The sequence below is a fragment of the Sciurus carolinensis genome, chromosome 6 (genome assembly GCF_902686445.1).
Source record: "Sciurus carolinensis chromosome 6, mSciCar1.2, whole genome shotgun sequence".
Taxonomy (NCBI): domain Eukaryota; kingdom Metazoa; phylum Chordata; class Mammalia; order Rodentia; family Sciuridae; genus Sciurus; species Sciurus carolinensis.
In genome coordinates, this window is record NC_062218.1 from 112,765,120 (window position 1) to 112,789,908 (window position 24,789).

A 24,789-nucleotide genomic window follows, 5' to 3' on the forward strand; every position below is an offset into this window, starting at 1 on the left:
TACCTGGTAGTCCTCCTCAAGACTCAAGGTCATGAAAAACAAGGAAAGCCACTGTCAAGACCAGGGGAGACTAGGGAGGCATGAGGTACCCTGTAACACAAAGAGGATAATAACAGAAAAACTGGTGAAATCGAAATAGTTTGGAGTCTAGTTACTATTAATACACTACTCTCAGTTTCTTAGTTTTAATAAACATTTCATGGTAACAAAAAATGCTAACAATGGGAGAAATTAGATGAGGGATATACAAGAACTATCTGTACTACCATTCTAACATTTCTGTAGATCTAAAATTAGGCCAAAATAATAAAACTATTTGAAAAATAATTGATCAATCAATTAACAAAATTCCAGAGTATCATCTGACATTCTGTATTAGAAACAGGCATGCCTTTAAGATTGATACTATACATATAAAGCACCAATTAAAAATAAATAGATAAAGCCAGGTGTGGTGGCACACATCTATTATCCCAGCAACTTGGGAAGCTGAGGTAGGAAGATAGCAAGTCCAAGGCCAACCTCAGCAACTTATAGAAGCCCTAAGCAACTAAGTAAGACCCTGTCTCAAAAAAAATCAACAGGGCTGGGGATCTAGCTCAGTGGTAAAGCACCCTTGAGTTCAATCCCTGGTACTAAAAAACAAAACATACATGCATAAATAAATGGAAGTGCAGTAAAGCAGAGGAAAGGGAATAGAAGAGGGAGAAGCAGAGAGAAAGAGAAAGAGGAGGCACCAGGAACTGAAATGGAAGAAATAAAACTTCATGCATGTATGATTATGTCAAAATGAACCCAACTATTATGTATAACTATAATATACTAAATAAAGCATAAAAAAGATTGATAGTATACATTAAAAACAGAGTCCTTGTGCCTCAGGGAACTTGCATTTAACTGCATTTGCATAAACTATGCTATATAATAAGAAATCCATTCCTCCTCCCATGGTCTTATATTTAATCTCTTCGCTTTACTTCACACTTAGGAGGCAAAGGACAGAATGGGCCACAAGGTGAAATCCAAAGACAGATGGCTAGAAACAAACTATTCAAGATTCAGAGTAACCTGAGCCCAGACTTGCAAACCCAAAAATGTCTCTATACTTGACTACCTTTCACCTTAAGAGGTAAAAATCATAATCTAGGTGTAACAAAGTTTGAAATTACGCTGATTTTTTTGTATTTTAAATAGAAATATTTAAGCTCTGTGCTGAATACTTATACTTGTTGTGTAATATACATATATGCTTTGTGTAAATGTAGGAAGAATATGAGAAGTTAGACCCTGATGCTTTCCCAATCAGTCATTCATTACCTACGAGACGTTGGCAACCTCTAAATAACCTCACTAAATCAGTTTCCACATTTGTAAAAAGAAGGGATCAAACTAGATACCTCTAAGATCTTATCTGCCACAAAAATTTTATGACTGACTTACAGTGATCTTAGATTTTTAAAATAATTTGTAAAATAATTGTTCTGGTTTATATTGGTCTAGCTGCAGTAAAAGTCTGTAGAATATGGGTATCAAGAAAAAGAAAAAAAAAAAAAAAAAAAAATCCAGAGGTGCTTTGACACTATAGACTCTTCTGCAAGGCAAGCAGACACTGAACAGCCAATTAATTTTGCTAAAACCTAAAATCTAGAAATATTATAAGTAATGTGTGAAACTCCTAATTCTAAAACATAAATACTACCATCTACATATTTAAACCATATCTTCTAAAACCAATATTTTAAGGGCTATCTCATTATTTTAAGTAAAATTCAAGAAGTACTTCACTAACATGAGTCATATAACCAAAAGGAAACCCTATGGCCCAACTGACAGCATGATGAAACTGGTATGACTCAACAACAAAAATGATTACGATAAACAATAAGAAAATATTAAGAGATCATTTTTTTCTTTTGGATGATTTTTTCCTAAACCTAAAACTTTCCAACAACTAATGAAAACATTCATCAAAATATATTCTTTATCATAAAATCTGTAACTAGTAATGAAAGAGGAGGGGGAAAAAAAAAAACTCCCAAGAAGCTTTTTATTTTGAGGTGGGTGCCATGGTACACGCCTGTAATCTCAGCAACTCTGGAGGCTGCTGCAGGAAGATCACAAATTCAAAGCCAACTTCAGCAACTTAGGAAGACCTTATCTCAAAATAAAAAAGGACTGGGCTGGGGGTGTGGCTTTCCCTCTATTTGCTAGAGAGTTGGCGCCTAGAAACCACCAGGCAGTTTGCCATGACACTGTTTAACAAAAAAACTTGCAAGAATAGGAACACAATTAACAGGTAAACAGGTAAAAGACCCTGAGCCTGGGTCTAAAACTGGCTACCAAGTTTTAGACATGGTTACTGCTATTTAATCACAGACAAGTCTCAGTTTCTTCATCTATAAAATGAATACCCACCTCAAGAGAAGAAACTCTGATTATATTACACCAAATGCAATCAAGTGGATTAAGCAACAGCTAAACCAGACAATAAGCAAGGAAGGAAAAAGGTAGGGAAAAGTAAAACAGAGGAAAAGGCAAGGACTAGAATGTAATTAATTATGTGGAAAAAAACAGTATCAACTCGGCATAAGAACAGGGAGGCCTATTTCTATCTGTTAAGATAGTGCCGTAGTCTGAATGTTTGCATCCCTCTGTCTTGCATGTTAAAACCTTAAACTCCAATGCAATGGTATTAAGAATGCAGCCTTTGGGTGAATGCCCTCACAAAATAGGCTCAAGGGAGCTCATCTGCCCTTCCACCATGCGAGGACAAGATGCAGTGAGAAGGTGGTACCATTTAGGAATCAGCAAATAGCCGCTCAACAGATACCCACTCTGCGGTGCCTTGGCCCTCCCAGACTTCTAAACTATAAAATATTAATTTCTGCTATTTAAAATTAGTGAGAAGCAGCACAAAAAGAATAAGTCAGACTATGGAAGGCAACTGTCTATTCTTAAAATCTTTTAAGAAGAGTGAGGTATAAAGAGAAATACTGGGACTAGAAGAAAAAAAAATTATTGGCCTGAAGGCTCTAGGTATGTCACTGAACTCACCTAGATCTGGGTTGGACCAAAATGAACTCAAGGTCCTTCTAGCTCCAGTGCTACATGAAAACTTTTAAATGTTATCGGAACAAAACAGTTCTAAGGGTGGAAGGGGTGGGGGGAAGGGAAAAAATAACAGAATGAATCAAACAACATTACCCTATGTAAATTTATGGTTACACAAATGGTATGCCTTTACCCCATGTACAGAGAAAGAACATGTATCCCATTTGTTTACAATAAAAAAAAGTTCTAAACTAATTTAGAATTTTATATATCAAATAATAAAGTACCTATGACAACGTAAACTAATTTTTTACATCACCTATTTTATATGACCTATTTTCTACTGTTTTCTGGATTCCCACAATAAAAGTCCTGCATTTTATCATCAGAAGATTTTATTTTTACTAAAAAAAAAAAGAAAATTTTCATCAAGAGTAAAATAAAAGTTTATTCCTCTGTAAAAAATTCAAAACAAGATGTCCTTCCTTGGGCTGGGGTTGCAGCTCAGTGGTAAAGCACTTGCCTAGCACACATGAGGCACTAGGTTCAATTCTCAGCACCACATAAAAATAAAAAATAAAATAAGGTATTGTGTCCATCTATAACTAAAAAATATACATAAAAAAGATGTACTCTCTTAAAAAAAAAAAAAGATGTCCTTCCTTAAGGAAAATGGAAGAAGTTATTTCCCAAGTCATTAAAGTAAGCAACAAATCACTAACTCATGCTGTATATTCATACTGCTGTCTATGTCCTCCGTGTATCCATATTGACATCACCGTAGCCTGAAGTGACTTGAAGCTGTGTCCATGCCTGCTCAAACTGCACCTGAAGCACACCACCATGGACTGGCAGGTAGCCAGTCAACACAGCCAGCAATGCTGTCATTTGTCACTTATATGTACCAATGAATGAATGAATGAATGAAGCCACTGAGTTTTTAACCAATACAGATATTAATGCTACTTCCCAAGACTCTAATTATTAAGTATTTTAAGCACAAATAGTTTGCCTAGAAACACAAAGCATTCACCGCCCACTTTTTGCATAGTTTGCATCATTTTGATTTCCAGTCATGACAAAAAAAGGAATGTGTCAGGAACAGCACCCTGTAGAGAGGAAGTTATTGGATGGGGCAGAAAAGCTAGGTCCTAGGGTGGGTCCAGTGAAGAAACCAGCAAGTCTCTTAGCTCCATGTAATCTATTAATTAGGATAACAGTATCTACCTCAGAAGATGCTTATGCAAAGCAAAACAAAAATGTCTAGGAAAGAATTATGAAAACCTGACTACAAAATAATACCATCATTTGTGACAAACAGAGAGAAGTGTCATCAGGCAGGTAAAGCAGGTAGACCACTGTGGTAGAGATGGCCTTCCATTTTAACTTTAGTTCTACTCAGGAGAAGATATTTACCTCTTTCTGTAGATTAGAAAGTTGAGATGAAAGGTTTTCAATTCTCATTCGACTTTCCATCAGTTCTTCTCTGGCACTGTTAACAGTAGAAGTATTCATCTCTGAGGACAATCTGGCATTCTCAAGCTAAGAGACACAACAAGCCACAGTCAGTCTTATGAAGTGAATTAAAACTAACAAATGAGGAAGCATGATTTACCTAAAGACATTTCAAACTTAAGTCCTGCTGGTAACTGGTTGATGAAACAGGAAAAGCATCATAAGTTTGTTGACATGGTTTGAACTACCTTAAGTCTGTCTGTCTAACTTTGAACTCACTTCCTAAAATATGAGCTTTAACAATATTAATGTATCTGGGTCTTCAGGTTTAGTACTTCAATATTTCATCCACTAAACCTTTAATGACAAGATAACACAGCTAATAAAGTATGATGATCTTTGTAGGAAAACACCATGTACCTCTAACCCGCCAAAATCCAATACAGAACAGATTATTCCACACCAGACAGAAATACTTCCTTTCAGAAGCAAAGACGACGGTCACTCAGGTAAATATCACATTCCTCCAAATGCCCATAACATTCTACTGTGTATGGTGTGTGTGTGAGAGGAACATTTTTACATTGCCTCACTGGCTCCCTTTAAGTCACAGCCTATGATTAATCCTCACTTTAGGCTCCTTCTGTCTAGCTCAGTGCCCAGTACTCAGTAACTGCTTGACAACTGAAGGTACTCTTAAATAAGTTCTCTCTTTCATGAGCCAAATGCTTTTTCATAAAATGACTAAAACCCAACATGAACAGTTGGAGGTCATGCAATGGAAATTATTTTCGATAACTCTATCACTCTCATTTTCTAAGTCTGCCCCTAATAATTATTTTTAACTAAATCATGTAACATTTAACACATGAAGTAAAATCATTTACCAGCAAAGCCTGATTTTTTTTTTTTTTTTTTTGCTATTAGAAGTACAACATTCCTATAATACTTTTTAAATAAATAATAATAACAGAGGATGAAATTTCAGAGACTATCTATTTGGCCTTTGTACAAAAGAAACCCAGGTGTAGTGGTCATATCTATGTACATGATGATATGGAAGTCAGAAGTAGAAGATATACAAAATTCATTTACTACTAAATGGATGTTAGGGCAGCGTAATCGGTACTTTGTTACTGGAAGAAAAATATTTCAGACACTTGGGTTTAACTACTACAACAGGAAATGAGTAATAAATAGGACAAAAAGAGCAACTTTTATCTCTAATAAAATTGAAACGATCCTTTCTTCTACAAAGTCCTAGTAATAACGGGTTATAGAAAAATACATTTTAAAAAATATCCATTTTCTATATCGATAGAGACTGAATGAATCATTTAAGATAAACAACAAAACAGTCACTTCAGGGTGACTGTGAAGTACTGCCTTTGGGTGTTAAAACAAACCCTGTGAAGAATGCTCACCTTGGCATGGTAAGTCTGCTCAAGCTCTTCCTTGTACAGCCTCACTTGGGCATCATGTTGCTCTCTCATCTCATGAAGGGCTTGAGCCAGCTTGTACTCATACTCGATCTGACGTCCAGAATCCACCTCTACCAAGCGCGTTTCATGCTTTCTTCTTGTCTCATTAATCTCCTGGGGGAGAAAAATGACACAAAACCAAGTCACTTACCATGGCCGCAATGGTACAATCTGAGGACTATTAGAGCTGTTTGAAGTTTTACACACTAATTTCCTCATGTCTGTCCTAGGACAGGCATATGGATATACTTTGTTGACTTAGTTTTCTGGTGAGAAAATTTTTGAGATGGAATTAATGACATAAAATGGTAGTACCTTAAGTTGTAGGAATTTTCTATGTCTTTTCAGGAATATAGCTCTTTTATATCTCTAAAAGCATGAAATGACCTTCTGGATTATTTACAAAGTTTTTCAAAGTGCCATGTAATCATGGATAACTAGACAGTATCCCAAGTCATTAAAGTAAGCAGCAAATCACTAAATCATGCTGTACATTTATACAGCTGTCTATGACCTCTGTATCCATATTGACAGTATACTACATTACACACTGAACAGTAACTATTTTTCTAAATTGTTTTAATTAATGATCCTAAGAACACCTGTGAAAAAGATAGAGTTAAACTATCAGTCCAGATAACTACAAGTCAAGATTGATCTGCAATAAAATTATTATCTAGGACATAGTAACAGGCAGAGCAAAGAATTTACATGGCTTCTTTTTTAACTATTGTTAAATTATCACAATCAATTGACACAGGGGATAGGGTCTTATTAAAAATATTACTTGACTAACTCAACTACATATAACAATTTACTATTAAAGAAAAGTTATAGTAGTCATGATCCTTCACTATTTTTAAGGAAATAACCAAACACAACTGGAATGAAAAATCTGTGTCTAAGAACACAAGGGCAAGAACAAAATTTCCATTCCAGTTTCTCACTATAAAAAGATTTGTTTAAATGACAATAATTTAAAAAGCCACAAGAGGGCAGTATAACCCACTGAAGTTGGTGTTTATGTATCTTGGTGCATATATTTTCCAGTACATTTCCTCATCCTTTCTTCTAGCCATTGCAGAGGAAAATTCACTAGACAGAAGCAGAAAAATCGGAAAATCAGGGTTCATATCCCAGTTCTGCTACCAACCTCCCAGAGGTCACATCTGTTTAGCAAATGATACTTATATCATAAAAACTTGCAAATAAAAGGTTCGACAAATATTGAACACCTACTAATGGTATGCCCTTTGTCTACCTCACTTACTCTTTCGTTTTTCTCCCTGCTCTTTTCCCTGTTCATAATAAGTAAATTCAATTTATTGAAGTGACTTCAATATGGGAGAAAAAAAAAGTTAAGAAAAATATTTTAAAATTAAAGATGGTACCCACTCTAAAAATATTAAATTACATTTTACTGATGCCATTTTTCAAATTTTAGGTAGAATCAGAGACCTGAATTCCAAGAAAAAAATAACCTATTCCTGATAATCCACACATAATAACCAAAAAATAAACAATGATACATCAGGGACAATTTTAAAAGTACAAAACAAAAAAATAAATCAACTTCACATAATATCTGATTTTGTGGTAAAGCACTTGCCTAGTTGCCTTAAGACCCTAGGTTCAATCTCTACACTGCAAAAAACAAATAAGACTGCTTTTATAAAGCAACACTAGTCAAGAATTATATAATAGCACTATAGGTCACAAAGTACTTTCAAACAGCATTTCACTTTGATCCTTATCATGCCTTGGAGAAAAAAATAGTATAAGCATTTCCTTTTAAAGAATAAACAGACTCAAGAGTCATCCAACATCTGCTTGTCCAAAACAACTGGCACCAAAGATGCATATTTAAATTATTTAAACACCATTAAGAAAAATGGATTTTTATTATTTTCTCAATTAAAAAAGATATTTTAAACTGCTACAATGGATTCCTATTTTTAAGTCTTTGATAATCACTATTTTCAAAATTATACTACTAATTCCAATCTTTTTCAATTTTTAGGAAATATACATTTACCTTTCTTCAATTTTACTATTTCCTCTGTTTGGCATGTTTTGCATCTACCCACCCTTGACACAGCAGTTAAGGATTATAAATGCTATTTAAAATTTTTCATATATACTTATGATTGCTGTGAGCAGCTGGACTTCAAATGGGTCCCCACAATTGCAGCCTCCAGGTATTCACATCCTAGTATAATACCCTACCTCCTTCCTCACAATGAATCAGTATGGAAATGGTACATGTCACTGCTACAATTAGGTTATAGAAAAAAATGAGGCTTCTCTCTTGGTCTCCTGCTCACTCACTCTCTCCCCCATGGTTCATTCTTGGGGAAAGGCAACATCATGAGTAGCCCTATGGAGACCAGGTGGCAAGGAACTGGTATCTCCTGCCTAGGAAGCAGTTCCTCTAGTCCAATTGAAAGTTTGACTGCAACCTCATGAGATCCTGCAATAGAACCACCAATTTAGATTAAAAATTTGGAGTACTCTATTAAGCAGCAAGAGATAACTAACGCAAATGCTTAAACACGTTCAAAGTAATTAGCTTCTGTGACCAAGCCTTTATAAGTCAGATGAAGTGATATCATATGTTTATCTTAACAGCTTGACCTCTTAGATGTAGTCTTTTATTTTCTTTATTTCAGAGGTACTTGGGATTCAAACCAGGACCTCCTGCACACTAGGCAAATGCTCTACTACTCAGCTATACTCCCAGACCAGATGGAGTCTTTTTAGTAGCATTAACTTGAACAGTTTACCTGCAAAATTTCTATCCCCAAATCTTTTCCCTTCACCTAATATTGTGGGAAAGAAATCATAAAATATATTTAAATAATTTGTCTTACATTTTTTTTTCCTTAAAAGTAAAATTATATATTAATTACCTCTTCATACATGTTTTTACGAAACTCCAAGTCCTCAGTAAGGCTCTGACAACGATTCTCCAAATCCACTTTAAGTAAAGTTTCATCTGCTAACTGTTTTTTGGCAGCAGTTAAAGAGGCTTCCAACTATTACAAGAAAAAAAAAATTGTGATAAAAATTACACAGTCATCATTTAACAATGAATTTAAAATACATATGAATCAAATCAAATGTTACAATTTCTATACATTTATCAAGGTATGATTACCTCATTTTAACCTTTAACATAGTGTGTTCATTTGCTGGTCCCACCCACAGGGTACCATACCAGATCACCTGTCAAAATGGTAATGGCCAACAGGGTATAGAACAAAGGCCTAATACTCCTATTTTAAAAATTAAACCAATGATTTTTAGTTAACCACTTTGATATTTTCCTATGTGCAAGGAATAGTAATGCAACATTTTCTTTCTCCACCTCACATTTTGGTACAATTATGAAATAGGTTCTGATAGCAAAGGACAAAGCACCTAGAGAGAAAGAATGGCAAGATCTATATAACCCTCATAAAATGACTGAGAGGTGATCAAGCTTTGCACGTTAGATACCTTAAGATTTTCTTCAGGTAAGTCATTAAAAAATAAAATAAAATAAAATTCCAAAATAAACATATAGCCTTTAAAAATCAACCAATCAAACCAAGGATTAAGACACATGGCAATTAACGTGCCAAATACGGCTCAAAAGCAGAGTTTACCTTACCTGGGCTATCTGATCCTTCAGATCCTCTAAATCTCCCTCTAAACTTTTTTTGTCACCAAGTGCAGTAGCCAGAGCTGCATCTTTAGAGTTCAGTGCTGCTTCATATTCTCGAAGTTTGATCTGGGCTCCACTAAGATCAGATTCTTTCTTAGCATAACTGTAATACATTTCAAAAAGCACAGATATCAAATTATACCCAATTTTTAATTGTTCTCCTTACTTGCTTAAGGGAGAAATAAAAGAAGAGACAGTTTAAATAAGGGCTACCCAAACCTATTAGCATTAGGGACATTAGATCTAGAGTTTTTGGTGGATAATAACATTCTCCTTCAAGGTCACGTGATTACTAGAGTACCACTCTTGGTTATCTGAATAAGAACACATTTCTTCCTTTTCTATAAAGAGAGACATTAAGAAAAGATATTTTTGAAGAAGTTTATTTTTAAAATATAATGCAACAAAAACCAATATGTATAGGAGACAGGCAAGATATAAAATGAGATTAAATACATAAGAATGAAATTATTTTTGTATTATTATGTTTCTGTTGATAATGGTGGTGGTGTTACTGGGGATCAAACCCAGAATCTTGAGCAAGCTAGGCAAGTGCTCTATGACTAAACTACACCTCCAGTCAGTATTAAGTTATTTTAAGAAGCAATTTTATAACTTAATAATGTTATCAGTCATAAAGGCTTTTGTTCTGTATTTTTCACTTGGTGGTATAACATCAAGATACATGTATACAGTGTGTGTGTGTGTGTGTGTGTGTGTGTGTGTGTGTGTATAAAAATGTTAATAAGAGTTTGACCCCAAGAAGCTAGAAAGCAACTTCCACTTCTTAAATGAAGTGATTTGAAGTTTCCCTAACTACAAATAAGGGCCTTTCTAATATTTTGTAGAAAAATTATTTTATACTATTAACTACCAAAAATTGAAGTTTACTTATTTATTTATTTGGTACCAGGGATTGAACTCAGGGACACTCAACCATTGAGCCACATCCCCAGTCCTATTTTGTGTGTTATTTAGAGAGCGTCTCACCACGTTGCTTAGCACCTCATGGTTGCTAAGACTGACTTTGAACTTATGATCCTCCTGCCTCAGCCTACCGAGCTGCTGGGATTACAGGCGTGTGCCACCACACCCAGCAAAATGAAGTTTTAACTGAGCTTTTTTTTTTCTTTAAATATTCACATTTTATTAAATTGGATTCTAAATTATAAAATTAAAGTTTCTTTGGTTATAGCTTGTCTAATTATTTTATTTTAAAGGACAGTTTTTTCCTCATTAAAGTAATTATCATTACATAGGAAAAGTCTTAATATCAAAATTTTCAGTAACTATTCTTAGGTAAAACTGCTAATGTAGAAATTATTTCTACTACTGACATTTGAAAAAGGAATTTTTAGTTAATTGAAATGTTAAAAGTTTTGTAATATTAAAAGAAAATGAATCAATCAATAAATAAACCAAATGATAAGAAAATACAACTTAAAGAGAAGACTTCTTACACATTTTGGTATCATAATACAACTAAAATCTCAGCAGATGTTCCCCTAAAGCCCATATTTTTAAACGCCACAAGATGGCAGGCTTTCACTGAAAACTAGTCTAGAAGGGGTTAAAGAAAACCACACACATACAATCATAATCTATAACCAGAAAGATTATTCACCACTTCACGCAAGCATTGGGTCTCTGCAGGAATAGAATTGAATCTTGTGAAGGAGTCACTATTTTAATCCACTATAAAGCGACCAGAGTTGGAATAGGATACATAGCATAATATAATACATGATTTAAAGTAAAACTGTATTCTGTCAAGTACTGCACAATACTTAACAAAAGCTACTAGCTCAAAATTAATTATTTAACAATTACAAAATCTCTGCTGTACCACTATCTAGTGCTTCAATCTCAGACCATAATGTAGTGCTTCATAAATGGAGAATAAAATATGCCTTCCAAGAACCGACAGTCTACCAAGAGCGATGCTGAACAAAATATCGCAATGATTTTATACTACTGCATGCAGTGGTCTGTAAAAATGGACATATTTTATGAAGTATCCTCTTTGTGTGTATATTGAATCGCACCGATTTACTGGGTAATACATGCATATAGCTTGAGACTCATATTTCACCAAGTGAAAGATACAGTGCAACCTTTTGTACAGTGTAGAAAATACAAGAAGTCAAAAATTAATTGAAGGCAGTAAACCTAGATGACTAAAAAATGTAAGTTCTTTCACAAAACAAAACAAGATAAAGAGTGGAGGGTACTGCAAAGGGAGCTTAGGGCAGATAGTTCTTGTTGTCCTTAAATCCCAAACACCCTTCAGCTCTACAAACAAAATGCTCTATATACAAACATTTCTCTTCCTCCTCCTCGAGTCCATAACATTAACACAGGGAGAAAAAATTAATGTTTCATAAAGCTAATAAAAGGAGGAAAGCTACTACTTCTGTATCTTGCACACACTTTTAATTACACTGATCATACAAATTCCTGTATTTGTGGATGTGCTTAACTACTTCAAGAGACAGAACTCTTTGAGGGCAAGGCCCATACTTACTATCCCTCTATCTTCTATACAGAAAGCCTGTAGATTATTGCCATTTTGCTAACTATTAAAAGAATGCAGGGCTGCGGGGGATAGCTCAGTGACAGTACATGCATGTCTGAGACCCTGCATTTGATTTTCAGCAACTTCCCCCCCAAAAAAGAAACCTACACACACACCTTCCTAGAAAAGCCCATCCTGCTTTTTTTCATTCCATGAAGTAACATCCTTTTCAAGAAGAAAAAAGTAACTGATACTTTGTTAAGTATCATTCTTAAATATCCTCTGTAAGTCACATTCTTAAATATCCTCCCTGACCACTCCCCTCGCCCATTTCCAAGACTGAAATTCTTAAGATTATACTCAAGCAGGGCATGGTTGTGCACCTCTGTAATCCCAACTAGTAGGAAGGCTGAAACAGGAGGATTATAAATTTGAGGTCAGCACTGGCAATTTAGCAAGACCCTATCTCAAACTTAAAAATATAAAGGGTTAGAGATGAAGCCCAGTGATTAAATCCCATGTAACACACACACACACACACACACAAGACTACACCCAAGTTTCCATCAGATTAATTGCCTTGAATCAATGAGTTTTATGTCCAATGAGTTGCCAATACCATAGGATTAAGGACACATGGAGGCCATGCAATGAACATTTTGAACATAATCTTTTAGTTTTCTAACTGTATTTTTTTCATTCACTAAATACAGTGTGGAAAGTCCAAATGTGCTATCAGCATATGGTGAAAGTGCAGAAGCCTGCAGAACTGACATCCTAAAACACAGACATACTAATTTGCTAAAGCTATTAAGTGTAGAGAGGTATCTGACAGTGTGGTGGAACAAAGAACAATTTAAACAGGAATCCAAAGTTATTTGAAGTTATCACTGAAGGTGTTAGAATACATTTTTCTTTGACCGTATTTCCTGACTGGCTTTGTTCAGTGTTATTGACCTGCCCGACTAAACTATTTCCACCTCCAGATAAAGAGAACTTCTATTGTTTTCATTTAAATTCAATATGTGAATCTAATGCTACAAATATGCACAATCCTGAAAATAAGTCAAAAAACATTCCCATTTCCTTTAGATATTTTACACTGGGGTTGGGGGCGGGGGGGGCCCAACCACAACCAGGAAAACAAATAGCTTTATAAAACGCGGTTAGCACTCTATCCTAAGAATTTCCTCCCTTAGCAAAGTTAGCTTTCATTTCAAATAAGCTTGAATTTCAGTCACATTAAGCAACCAGGACTAATCAAATATTTGACCATTAAAGAAATAATCAGCTAGAAAGTATACATTTACATTCCTGTTAACATTCTCCAGCAGTGACTAAAGAATAAGACATGGCTTTAGTGATATACTATGATGTACTTTCCCAACAAAACCTAGTACTATTAACTATCTGGGACACAGTCCTATCCTTTTCAGAGTCCTGTAAGACTAACTTAAATGCAACAGTTACTCATCACTTTCTGAATTCCTCCTGCCATCTCTTACCACCAGCAAAACCATGTACTGCTCAGACCATGTTGGTTGTTCAACTTACAGTTTGACCTTGACTGGTTTTAGGAAAATGTTTAAACCTTGGCTTTTTTTTTTTTTTCCCCCCGGTGCCGGGGATCAAACCAAGGGGCCTGTGCTTGCAAGGCAAGCACTTTACCAACTGAGCTATATCCCCAGCCCAAACCTTGGCTTCTGTACTGAAGTAGTTACTTGTCTGTGGAACTCAGTGTCTAAACTTTGCCCTTTGCACTTTCTGTTGTGATGGCTAGTCTGACTTCCTTTTATGTGTCCATCATTTGTTTAGGTGAACCTCATTCCAGAGCAGTCTGACCTCAAGAAAGAAGAGGTCTGAAAATGCACCCAGTTACATAACTGCTAGAAATGTTCAATGGACCTCTTCAGGAAATACATAATTATTAATAAACATATCATTAACATAAACTCTTAAAAAAATAAGATCAGTTAAACAGAGAACAAACAAAGTGTGAAAGAGAACTCAATCTGGAATCTTCCAGGAACTAATACATACAACAATTAGAAGTTCAACACAAAATAGTTTAAATTAGATATTGGCAAATTTTCACCTTACTATTAACATTTTCTGGGTCATTTTGTGTCATATCTGATACAAATGCTTAGCTGAATGAAATTCCTAGTTTGGTCAGTAGCACAACCACAGAAGAATGAAGGTTTCTCTTAATAACTTGCAATGTAGCTGTGGGCAAAGAATTTGTATTCACTTTTAGGACAGGACCTATAGACATTCTTGGGTTTAGTTTCCTTATTTTATAAGTCATAAATTTCATTTTTCCATATGTACTTTTGTCTTTGTTCTTTGATTTCCATATACAAAATGTGCAAAAAATCATGTTAAACAATTAAAGACCTAAATTATAAATGGTCTCTTATTTGGCAGATTACATACCTAGAAAAAAGTATAAAGTTAACTTCTAGATTATTAAATGTTGATGAAATTTGCCAGAGATTCTTATGGTACTACATATGCATGGGAGTGGACAAGGTCAAGATTCTGTGTTCATTAAATGCTTGCTAAGTGAAAAAAAACCTGCTGAATATACATGTTCTCATGAAAAAACTTCATTCAAGATGTAATTATTGATAGATCTATGAATATAAACTTTCAAAAGCTACACAGTTGAAAAAAAGAAACTGGACAAAAGTTGTTCATGTTTCCAAAGATAAAAAATAGAAATATAATTACTTGGGATTTTTACTCCTGCCTTAATATGTCAGACAAACCAATAGTACTAAAAAACAGAAAACAGACAACTTTCAAGTTAGTTTCAAATTCCACTAAATCCTCTCTACTTAGATCACTTCCTAGCTTATAATAGCTTCCTTTAAGAGGCTATTATAGACTATCATCTTATATAAAAGAGAATCAACAAATACACAGACTGAGAATTTTCTGAGGCACATCCTGTAATCTCCTGGATGGAAATGAGGTTACCAGAGCAGATGAAAGAGAAACAAAGAAAGAATGCCAAGCCAATGATGTGCTTTCTTGGTGTCCAGCTACCTTTCTTAACTCAGCATTCATCCCTTTTTGCATTAGGACCATTCTTGTTTAGAAAAAAAAAATTCTAGAGGATGAAGGGGAAATATATTTCAGTTTTTCATTTGCAGACACTAACATAATAGATATCATTCTATACAAAATTATTCAAATCTCCATAAACAAGAATTCCCTCAAACAGACAAGCTCTACATAGAGCCAGGCCAATTAGGCACAGCTGTCAGAGCTCTGTTCATGTTTTATTTTACCATAAAGTTCTCCTGAACAGCTGTCTGGTGGCAGCTGAACACCACTCAACACAAGTGCATTTATTCAAGTGACTATCAAATAAATCTGTTTCTGGGGATCTTTTCATACCCATAGCTCAGAATCTACATGCCTTTATTATCTAGCCATGATGGTCTAGAGAGAAGAAAAATAAACTTTAAGTTTAAAATAAAGGTTATTAATATGCCTACAGAAAAATCTTCTGTCCTAAAACTAAATAATCTTACTTCATAATAGGCTCAAACTGCCTATTAAATCTGCATTTGTTCCAACATTCACTGACCAGTTTCACTAGTATCCAAATTACCATCCCTTCCAAAAAAGGGATTTGATCTACAAAATTTCTCATGAAGGAAAATTAACGAACTTCCCTGTTATTAAAACAATTGTAATACACAAAAATTCAAGAAAGTCTTGTGATCACAATTCTTATTAACAAAGGCTGCCTGCTGGCACATACAAAAAAACTAAGAGGCTTTTGCACAAACTCCAAAGTTGCTGCCAGTGATTGATCAGTCAACAAAATTTTGTTGATCAGTCAACAAAATTAATCAATAACCTATCAGAATCAGGAAAACTCTAACTGAAACCAGATTAAAATTAGGAAAATTATTAAAGGAAACTGAAACTAGACCATAGAACATTTTCTTTGAACAACAGAAATTCACTCTGGTATAAACAAGCACAGGAGCTGGGGAATGGACACTGTAAGTCCTAATACATTTAAAAACAACCACCACCAGTATTTGTCCTTCCTACTATGTGTCCAGGCACTGACCCTAGAAGCTTAGAAACCAGCAGTGAACAAAAATATATTCTTGGGAGAAAGGTCACAAAAATGATATATGTCAAGGATAACCAATATTAGGAAGAAAAATCAGAATTAGTGTAGAAGGGGAAGACAATAATTTTATAGGGTGGTCACAGAGACTAATTTAATTCTATGCCTGTAATTAACGAGTCATTTTTACATTTTTCAAGCCTATATTTTATTAAACAACACAAATACTACTATCAATTGTAATTTTACTGTTCATCGATGGATTTTGTGTAACCCAATCTTGTGGGAAAACAGCCTACTACAAATCACTAAGTTAATAATTCTTAGGGGAGTGTTGGGGAATGTGTGGCTATAACAGAAAGCAAAATCTGACATTAGCCCTGTCCACAGAGACTCCACTCTATCAATCAATCACACAAAATTGTCTAATCAACAAAACAAACTTGTCAGGAACTATCTTGATAAGTTCTAAGAAACACAAGAAAGTACATGGTGCTTTGATAATGCATGAGTTGTTCTGGGGTAAAAATGACAAATTAAACACATGACTCTACTGTTATCCATTCAGATACCCAACTAAAACAGCTAAAGCACAAATTCATGAGGAGAAAAAAATGAAAATGAACTGACAATATTTTGGAAGTCAAAAGGCAGACGGACTAGGGAAAACAACTTAGCAAATCCAAGGGTACTGAATCCTAAGCCAGACACTGGGTAAAGCCATACTTCACCTCAATGAAGTATGCTCAAGAAACCTCATTCATAAGAACCTTTCAAGATTTAGACACTGTGGGTCAGTTCAACCAAATGTCAATTCCAAATTCCTGGTTGTACTTTTATACAATAGAAAGTCACTCTGGGGCTGGGTTTGTAGCTCAGTGGTAAAGCTCTTGCCTAGCACGGGTGAGGCACTGGGTTCAATCCTCAGCACCACATAAAAAACAAATAAAGGTTAAATTCTTTAAAAAAGAAAGTCAACTCCCTAAATTCCCCGAATCTCTTGCAGCTATGATTCTGCAACGCCAATAAGAAAAGCAAACATAAACAATATAGAAGAAATATAGAAATGCATGGGATCACATTCCTGGCCCTTGCATCTAATTTTCTGCAAACAAGGTCATTAACACATTAAGTTTTTCTATCCTTATGTAGTATATTACCGTAGAACTACAGTTAGGTCTTGAAATCAGAAAACATAAGTCCTCCAACTTTGTTTTTTGTCAACAGTGTTTTGGTTATTCCAGGTCCCATGCACTGCCACAAGAATTTTAGAGCCACCTTGTCAATTTCTGTAAAAATAAATAAGTAAATAAAGGCAGCTATGTTTTAGTAACATATAGCATCGAGTCTACAGAAAAATTTAAGGAAAGCTGCCTCTTTAACAATATTATATTTCAATCCATGAACTGTTGTCTTTCTATTTATCTAAGTCTTATTAATTTTTTCATCAATGTTAAGTTTCTATATATATGTATATATCTGATATCATGAAATTGCTGAATTTATTAGCTCTCAGTTTTTTCTTTTGAAGGATTCCTTAAATTTTTCTATATATGTGAGTATCTGCAAATAAAGGTAGTTTTACTTCATTTTCAGTCTGAATGGATTTTCTTTCTTTTTCTTGCTTCATTTCTAGTTAAAACTTCCAGGACAATGTTGAATAGAAACAATGAGTGTGCATATTCTTGTTTTATTCCTGATCTTAGGGATAAAGCCTTCAATATTTACCACAAAGTATCATTTGTCTTTTTCATTGATATTCTTTAGCAAAAGTTCACTTTTATCCCTACTTTGGATATTTTTATCATGAAAACATAATGTGCTTGATAAAATGTTTTTTTCCACATCTTGAACATACAATTTCTGTTCTTAATTCTATTAATATGGTATATTACATTGACTTTTACAACTGAAGCAACCTTATATTCCCAGGATAAATTCCACTTAATAACCGTATGATTTTTTTAATGTGTTAGTGGATTTGGTTTGCTAACACAGAGTATTCCCCTTATCTGAAGTACTCTGAACCAGTAGTATATCAGATTTGAATTTTTTCCTATTTTGGAATATTTGCATAGACTTTATAGGTTGAGAATCCCTAATTCAAAAATCTGAAATGCTCTAAAATTTGCAATTTCTTGGGCACCATTAAGTTCAAAAACTTACAGATTGTAGAACATTTCAGATTTTGGACCTCCTGATTCTAAGGATGTTCAACTTGTATTTTGCTAGAAATTTCTGCATTTCTGAATCTATATAAGGAATATTGGTCTGTGAAATTTTTCTGCAACAGGGTCCAATGTCCATTCTCCAATATCAACAGCAATAGTGGCTTCCTGGTCCTGAATCATAGCTATACACTGTTTTTTGAAATTCAATCAATCCAATGGTGTACCAACATAAAAGCTCCCAAAAGTCAGGCTACAATGTTCTAGACATCTTTCATGTTCCAGACCTTCTAAAATTTTTTTCTAAGCGCCTATACCCCATATTGTTTACCATTTGTTCTCTGCACTAACTGATACAAAGACCTCAACAAACAGAAAAAGAAATTAACTTGGGTCTCTGTCTATGTGATGCTGCCCTCTGCCATGTTATGATGCAACAAGAAGCAAAAAAAAAAAAAAAAAAAAAATTCTTCACCATATGCCTAAGAGCTGCTAGTGCCATGCTCTGGAACTTCCGAGCCTCTGGAACCATGAGAGGAAGGGAGAAAGGGAGAAAAAGAAATAAAATTAACTTGGGAGTACCTAGGGGCTAAGAAAGAAAACTTTCTGAAGAGATAAGAGAAACTACTATATCCATAAAATTTAAATAAGAACAGGATGATATAAAGAGATACTGAAAGACTAATAAGAAGCTATTTTTAAAATGACAGTAAAACTTGGAAAGGAAAATTTAGAACATCTTCTAGAAGGAGCAAAAAAAATTTAAAGGTAAGGAGACCAAAAGATCAATATGGCACTAAAGGACAAGAATTTCCAGATCAAAAAAATTCAGCCAAATGACCAAAACAACGGATGAAAAAGATCCACAACAAGGAATACCCCTGTGAAATTTCACACTAGACTAAAAGATCCTGTAAGCTTTAAAATTTTTTCACTTATTACCACTTCTACAGTAACAGAAGCTAGAAAACTAATGAATATGCCTCCAAAATCCTGAATATCATATACAACCTAGAATTCTACACCCAAATTATCAATACTTTTGCAAGGCAATTGGACTGGAGAAGAGGACAAGGTTCCAAAGATTATTTTGTTAATAAAATAAAACTAATAGGATACTTGATAACCAATGTTTTAACAAATGGCATAAAAAGGTCTCTCCATATTATAAATAACTAAGTGGAATTAAAAAATGCTATTTTAATAGGTGGAAAAGTAAGAAGAAACACTAGTCATATTGCTGAATTCTGCTAGGGATTATGTTAATTGTATATTTCTGCCATGTTTCTGAAAATGCTTGTATTCTGCACATATTTAAAAACAACAGAACTGCGGGGCACACTCAGTGGGACACACCTGTAATCCCACTGGTTCAGGAGACTGAGGCAGGAGGATTCCAAGTTCAAAGTCAACTTCGGCAACTTAGTGAGAAACTGTCTCAAAGTGTTAAAAAAGGGGCTGGAGGTGTGGCTCAGTGACTAAATGCCCCTGTTTCAATCTCCTGTACCAAAAAAAAAATTTAAATAATAATGACAACAGAGCAAATAAGAATAATAATATGGGAGCAGATCACTCAAAACCTACACAGTTTGTAACTAGAGCACCAGAAATAACATGAACAATAAGTACATTTCAGGAGATGACTCTGACAGCCCAGGCAGTGGGTTCAGTAGGGCTAGAGCAGTCTTGAGATGTTTTAAAAATGCACAAAACCAAAAGAGTAGAAATGCTGGCTTACAGGAATTGAGACAACAGAGAATAGAAGCTGAGATCTGCACACAAAATAATACTGGACACAAGACCAAAGATGGTGGTGCATTTCTCTGGGTGAAGGATCTATGGGCACAAGTACTCACTTTTAGTTTTAAGATAGAGCTAAAAGCTAAACTGAAACTTTCTTTTCTTCTGAAGATTATATTCTACTCCTGCTATTCTGTTTCCCCTGTACTTGGATTTATGGATAAAAGACACACATAAATTAATATAACTTCCAATTAGTCATCTAATGGAGGGTTGGTTCTAAGATTCCACTCCCACACCAAATCACAGATGCTCAAGTCCTTTATATAAAATGTTGTTGAACTTACACATAAACCTACACACATCTCCTCTTAAACTTCAATCATCTTTAGATTACTTATATCTAACACAATGCAAATGCTACATAATCCCAGTTGTCCAATACGGATGCTAGTTTTTTTTTTTTAAGACAGGATGTTGCTATTTGCTATTCGACTGGCCTCCTGCCTCAGCCTCCCCAGTCTCTGGGATTCCAGGTATGTTCCATGCCCAGCAGATGCAATTTTTTTTTTCAACATTTTTAATCCAAGGTTGGTTGAATCCATGAACATGCAAAACCAACTATATAATAATATTATTACTCTCTTACCGGTCACACATTAGCTAATTACACCAGCATCTGCAGCAAAGCAAAGCAAGTTAATATTTTAAATACCAGAAATTGATGTAAAGGGATCGACACTAAAATGTAACATATGACCATTGAGAAGGCAAAGAAAAATATGTGTCACGAAGAGAATAGAGTGGAAGAGCGCAATTCCTATTGTCCATAACAAAGTCAAAAATGTCCCATTGTTATCAAAATATGGAAATAACTAAGGTGGAGTAAAAATAGTTGACAATGATCTTTTTCATGAGAAGTCTTAGAGAACTCAAAATTTTTGAGTTCTTAAATTATGCGCGCGCGCGCACACACACACACACACACACACACACACACACACACAGCTAGAAACTCATAGGCTCTGTTTTTCCAACATACATATTAGTAAAATCTGAACTGTCAAAGTCAGGGAAGGCTTTCTTAAAGAAACGAATACTGAGTGGAAGCCTGAAAGATGAGTAGGTGTTAATCCAATGATAAGTTCAGAAAAAAGGAAACTTCCCACGCAAGGGCCTATGTTATAAGGAGTACAATTTAAAAACAAACAAACAAAAAAGACTGAATTAAAGATTTCATGGTTAAAGAGAACAAGTCCAAGTGTGGAAGGAGATAAAGATGGAGAGTCAGATTGGGACTAGCCTGTTCCAACTGGCCCAGGACAATTTTCATGTATGCCAGTTGTCCCTGCCTAATTATTCACAGCTCCCTTTCTCACATAAAAGTATCCCAGTTTGGATACTAAACTATACCCACATTATCAGCAGGTGATATTGAGGACTTTAGTATTTAACCTAGAAGACAGTATTTTAAGCAACATGTGTTAAGTGATGACATTTTTAGTACTAAATCTTAGACGGGTAAGTGTATTTTATTATCTAAACAATGAGTAAGAATTTACATTGACCTTTAAGACTGTCTCTTGCCAGTTGGGCACAGTGGCACATGCCTATAATGCTAGCAACTCAGGAGGCTGAGACAGGAGGACTCCATGTTTGAGACCAGGATCAGCAAATTAGTCAGGCCCTAAGCAACTTAGCAAGACCCTGTCTTAAATTAAAAAATAAGGGGCTAAAGTTGTGGCTCAGTGGTAGAGCATTTGCCTGGCATGTGTAAGACCCTGGGTTCAATACTCAGCACCACATATAAATAAATAAAATAAAAGGTTCATTGACAACTAAAAAAAAATTAAAAAGAAACAAAAATAAAAAAGGGCCAGGGATGTAGCTCAGTAGTTAAGTGCCCCTGGGTACCCCGCCCCCCCAAAAAAAGAACATCTCCTGCCTAGGGGTGTGTAGCTCAGTGGTAGAGCACTTGCCTACCACATACAAAACCCTTGGTTCAAATCCCCAGCACAGGAGATTGAAAAGTCTCCTTTCCTTCTCTGCCAACATCCTTGAACAAGATCTCCTTCCTCTCATTCCCCCTCAATTATGGCAGTGGCTTTACTCCACTGTCTTTTACTAACACAAGGCTCTCCACAGTCAATAACCATCATCCAGGAAAAGAAAATGAATATTTTTTTAGGTCATATCAAATTAAAAACAAACAAACAAACAAACAAACTCCTTGTTCTCAGACTCAACTCTTCCTCCTCCTGTTACTTATCATGATCCCATCTAAACCCCTGTGGGTTTTCCTTCTTCTACCTAGCCCTTATATATAGATGTTTTCCATGCCTGTGAGTACTCCAAATTGCCAGCTGACACCTCCTTCTCAAAATCCAACAAACACCATTAACTCACTAACCTGCGTAGACTCTTCCAAACCTGGGGTAACACTGCCTACCCAGGTACTGCATTATAGTACCACAACACCGCAGGGTCAGATTTCTCTATTCCCCACTAGACTATACACAACCTGATAAGGGGGCCTGAGTCCCAGCATCTGGTACAAGGTCTGGCAAATGTGTGTTGAATAAAAAACGAAAGAAAAGTTCTGTCATGAATATTAAAAATTTATGGAGAGGTTTTAATTTCTTTTGAATTATTAAGGCTTGGAGTAAAATGGGAAAGCAGCTTTTTAAGAAGAGATAAAAGAAGTCTAATTCAGTTATTCATCTTCACTTGTTCCTTACTAGCAAATACCTTCCTCAGGATTTCAAACACCATTTCAATTACTGCACCCTCCTGACAAATCCAAAATTACCTCTCTGAAGGGTATAGACTGACAATGTGAAAAATAAACATCTAATACCATTGTCAAAAATAGCACCCAAAGGGACCTGAAAACCAACTGTCCTATGTGAGACCTCCGTCCAAGTCCCAAACACAGATGATGGTGCTATGAGCCTGATTCACGTCAGTAAACCAGAATAATGCCTGAAGAACCACACTACTATAAGGATTAAATGAGTCCATATATGTAAAAACTCTATCACAATGTTAGAGAGAGAGTTAGAATTCAGATAGTCCTACACCATTTGTCTGCTAAGTAATCTCAAACAAAATAACCTCTGTGAGCTTCATATCCTCATTCATGAGTAAAGTTATCACAAGGCTTAATAGATATTATCTGTAAAGCCTCTAGTATAGTGCAGCAAACAGAACAGGCAAGAAATAAATGTCAGCTCTTTTTTGGGGGGTGTGGGGGTAGGAAGGCTGGGGCTGAACCCAGGGCCTCTCACATGGTTAGGCGAGTGTTCTACCACTGAGCACTCCTCAAACCCCAATTATCAGCTCTTTCCCTCCTGCATTTTGCACAAGTCTTTTAATCTGTATAGGCCACTCTTTCTACAAAATGATTTCGTTTGATCAGATGATCTAAGACCCCTTCTAGGAGTAAAAATATGATAATTCTATGATCAATAAATCCAAACAAAGTAAGTGCAGATTTAAAAAAAAAAAAAACCTAAGCATATTATTTAAGGAAAACCTCATTTATTACCTAGGTCTAGACCAAAATTATCAGCAGAAACCTAAGATTATGATCTAAGTATAGAATATTTACTCCTTTATATTAGCAACATGAACATAACAATTTAAATGAGCAATTAAAAAGAAGCTATGAGGGGCTGGGGAGATAGCTCAGTTGGTAGAGTGCTTGCCTTGTAAGCACAAGGCCCTGAGTTCGATCTCTAGCACCCCCCCAAAAAAAAAAAGAAGCTATGAAAAAATATTAAACTCTTCCAAACAAGACATGGATATTCATCCATTCCTGGTGGCATCAAAAACTGGTAAAAGTAGCCAGGAATAGTGGCACATGCCTATAATCCCAGTGGTTCAGATGCTGAGGCAGGAGAATTCCAAGTTCAAAGTCAGCCTTAGCAACTTAGCAAGGCCCTAAGCAATAAAAATAAACAACAGGCTGGGGATGTGGCTCAGTGGTTAAGCACCCCTGGGTTAAATTCCAGGTACCAAAACACAAAACAAAAGGTAAAAGTGCATTGCCTTTATCCAGTGTACAATATTTAACTAACAAATTAAGTAACACTTAACAGGTAATCAGGGGACAAAAACTTGATATTGTCAGTAAGAAGGCTCCTAAAAAACCAAGTAGGCTCAGAAAAATTGATTAGATTGAGTCACTGTGAAGCTTGTTTCCTTTATCATAGTAAATTAATATCTTTAAAATTAGTTAAATATTTTACACATGTACTGACAAATGTCCATAAAACAATGTTGCATGAGAAAACAATGTCTATAAATATTAATCCATTTTTGTTAGTAACATGGATAGAAACCTTCAGAACTCATATTTTTAGGAGATGGAATTAAGTAATTTTTATTTTCTTCTTGGTGTTTATCTGTGTTTTCTCCTTTTCTATTTTTGTATCGATAAAAATTATTTTTTGAAATTCCCAAAATAGGACTACCAAAGTACAGTCTCCTTATCACAGATGTCCACTTGGAAAGGGAGATTAAAACTCTGTTTAGGAAAACATTATCCAATTGTAGAAATAACTAGGGGACTCAGT

The 24,789-nt window shown here is 35.1% G+C and overlaps 1 protein-coding gene across 1 annotated transcript in view; it reads right to left on the bottom strand.

Annotated features, from left to right (window-relative positions):
• Lmnb1 (lamin B1) overlaps positions 1–24,789 on the bottom strand; it is a 50,161-nt gene that overhangs the window by 16,700 nt on the left and 8,672 nt on the right. Inside the window, exons 3-6 of the mRNA XM_047556710.1 lie at positions 9,640–9,796; positions 8,897–9,022; positions 5,931–6,101; positions 4,468–4,593 (exon numbers count right to left, since the gene is read on the bottom strand). Coding sequence (XP_047412666.1) covers positions 4,468–4,593; positions 5,931–6,101; positions 8,897–9,022; positions 9,640–9,796 — 580 coding nt within the window. The remainder of the gene's footprint in view (positions 1–4,467; positions 4,594–5,930; positions 6,102–8,896; positions 9,023–9,639; positions 9,797–24,789) is intronic.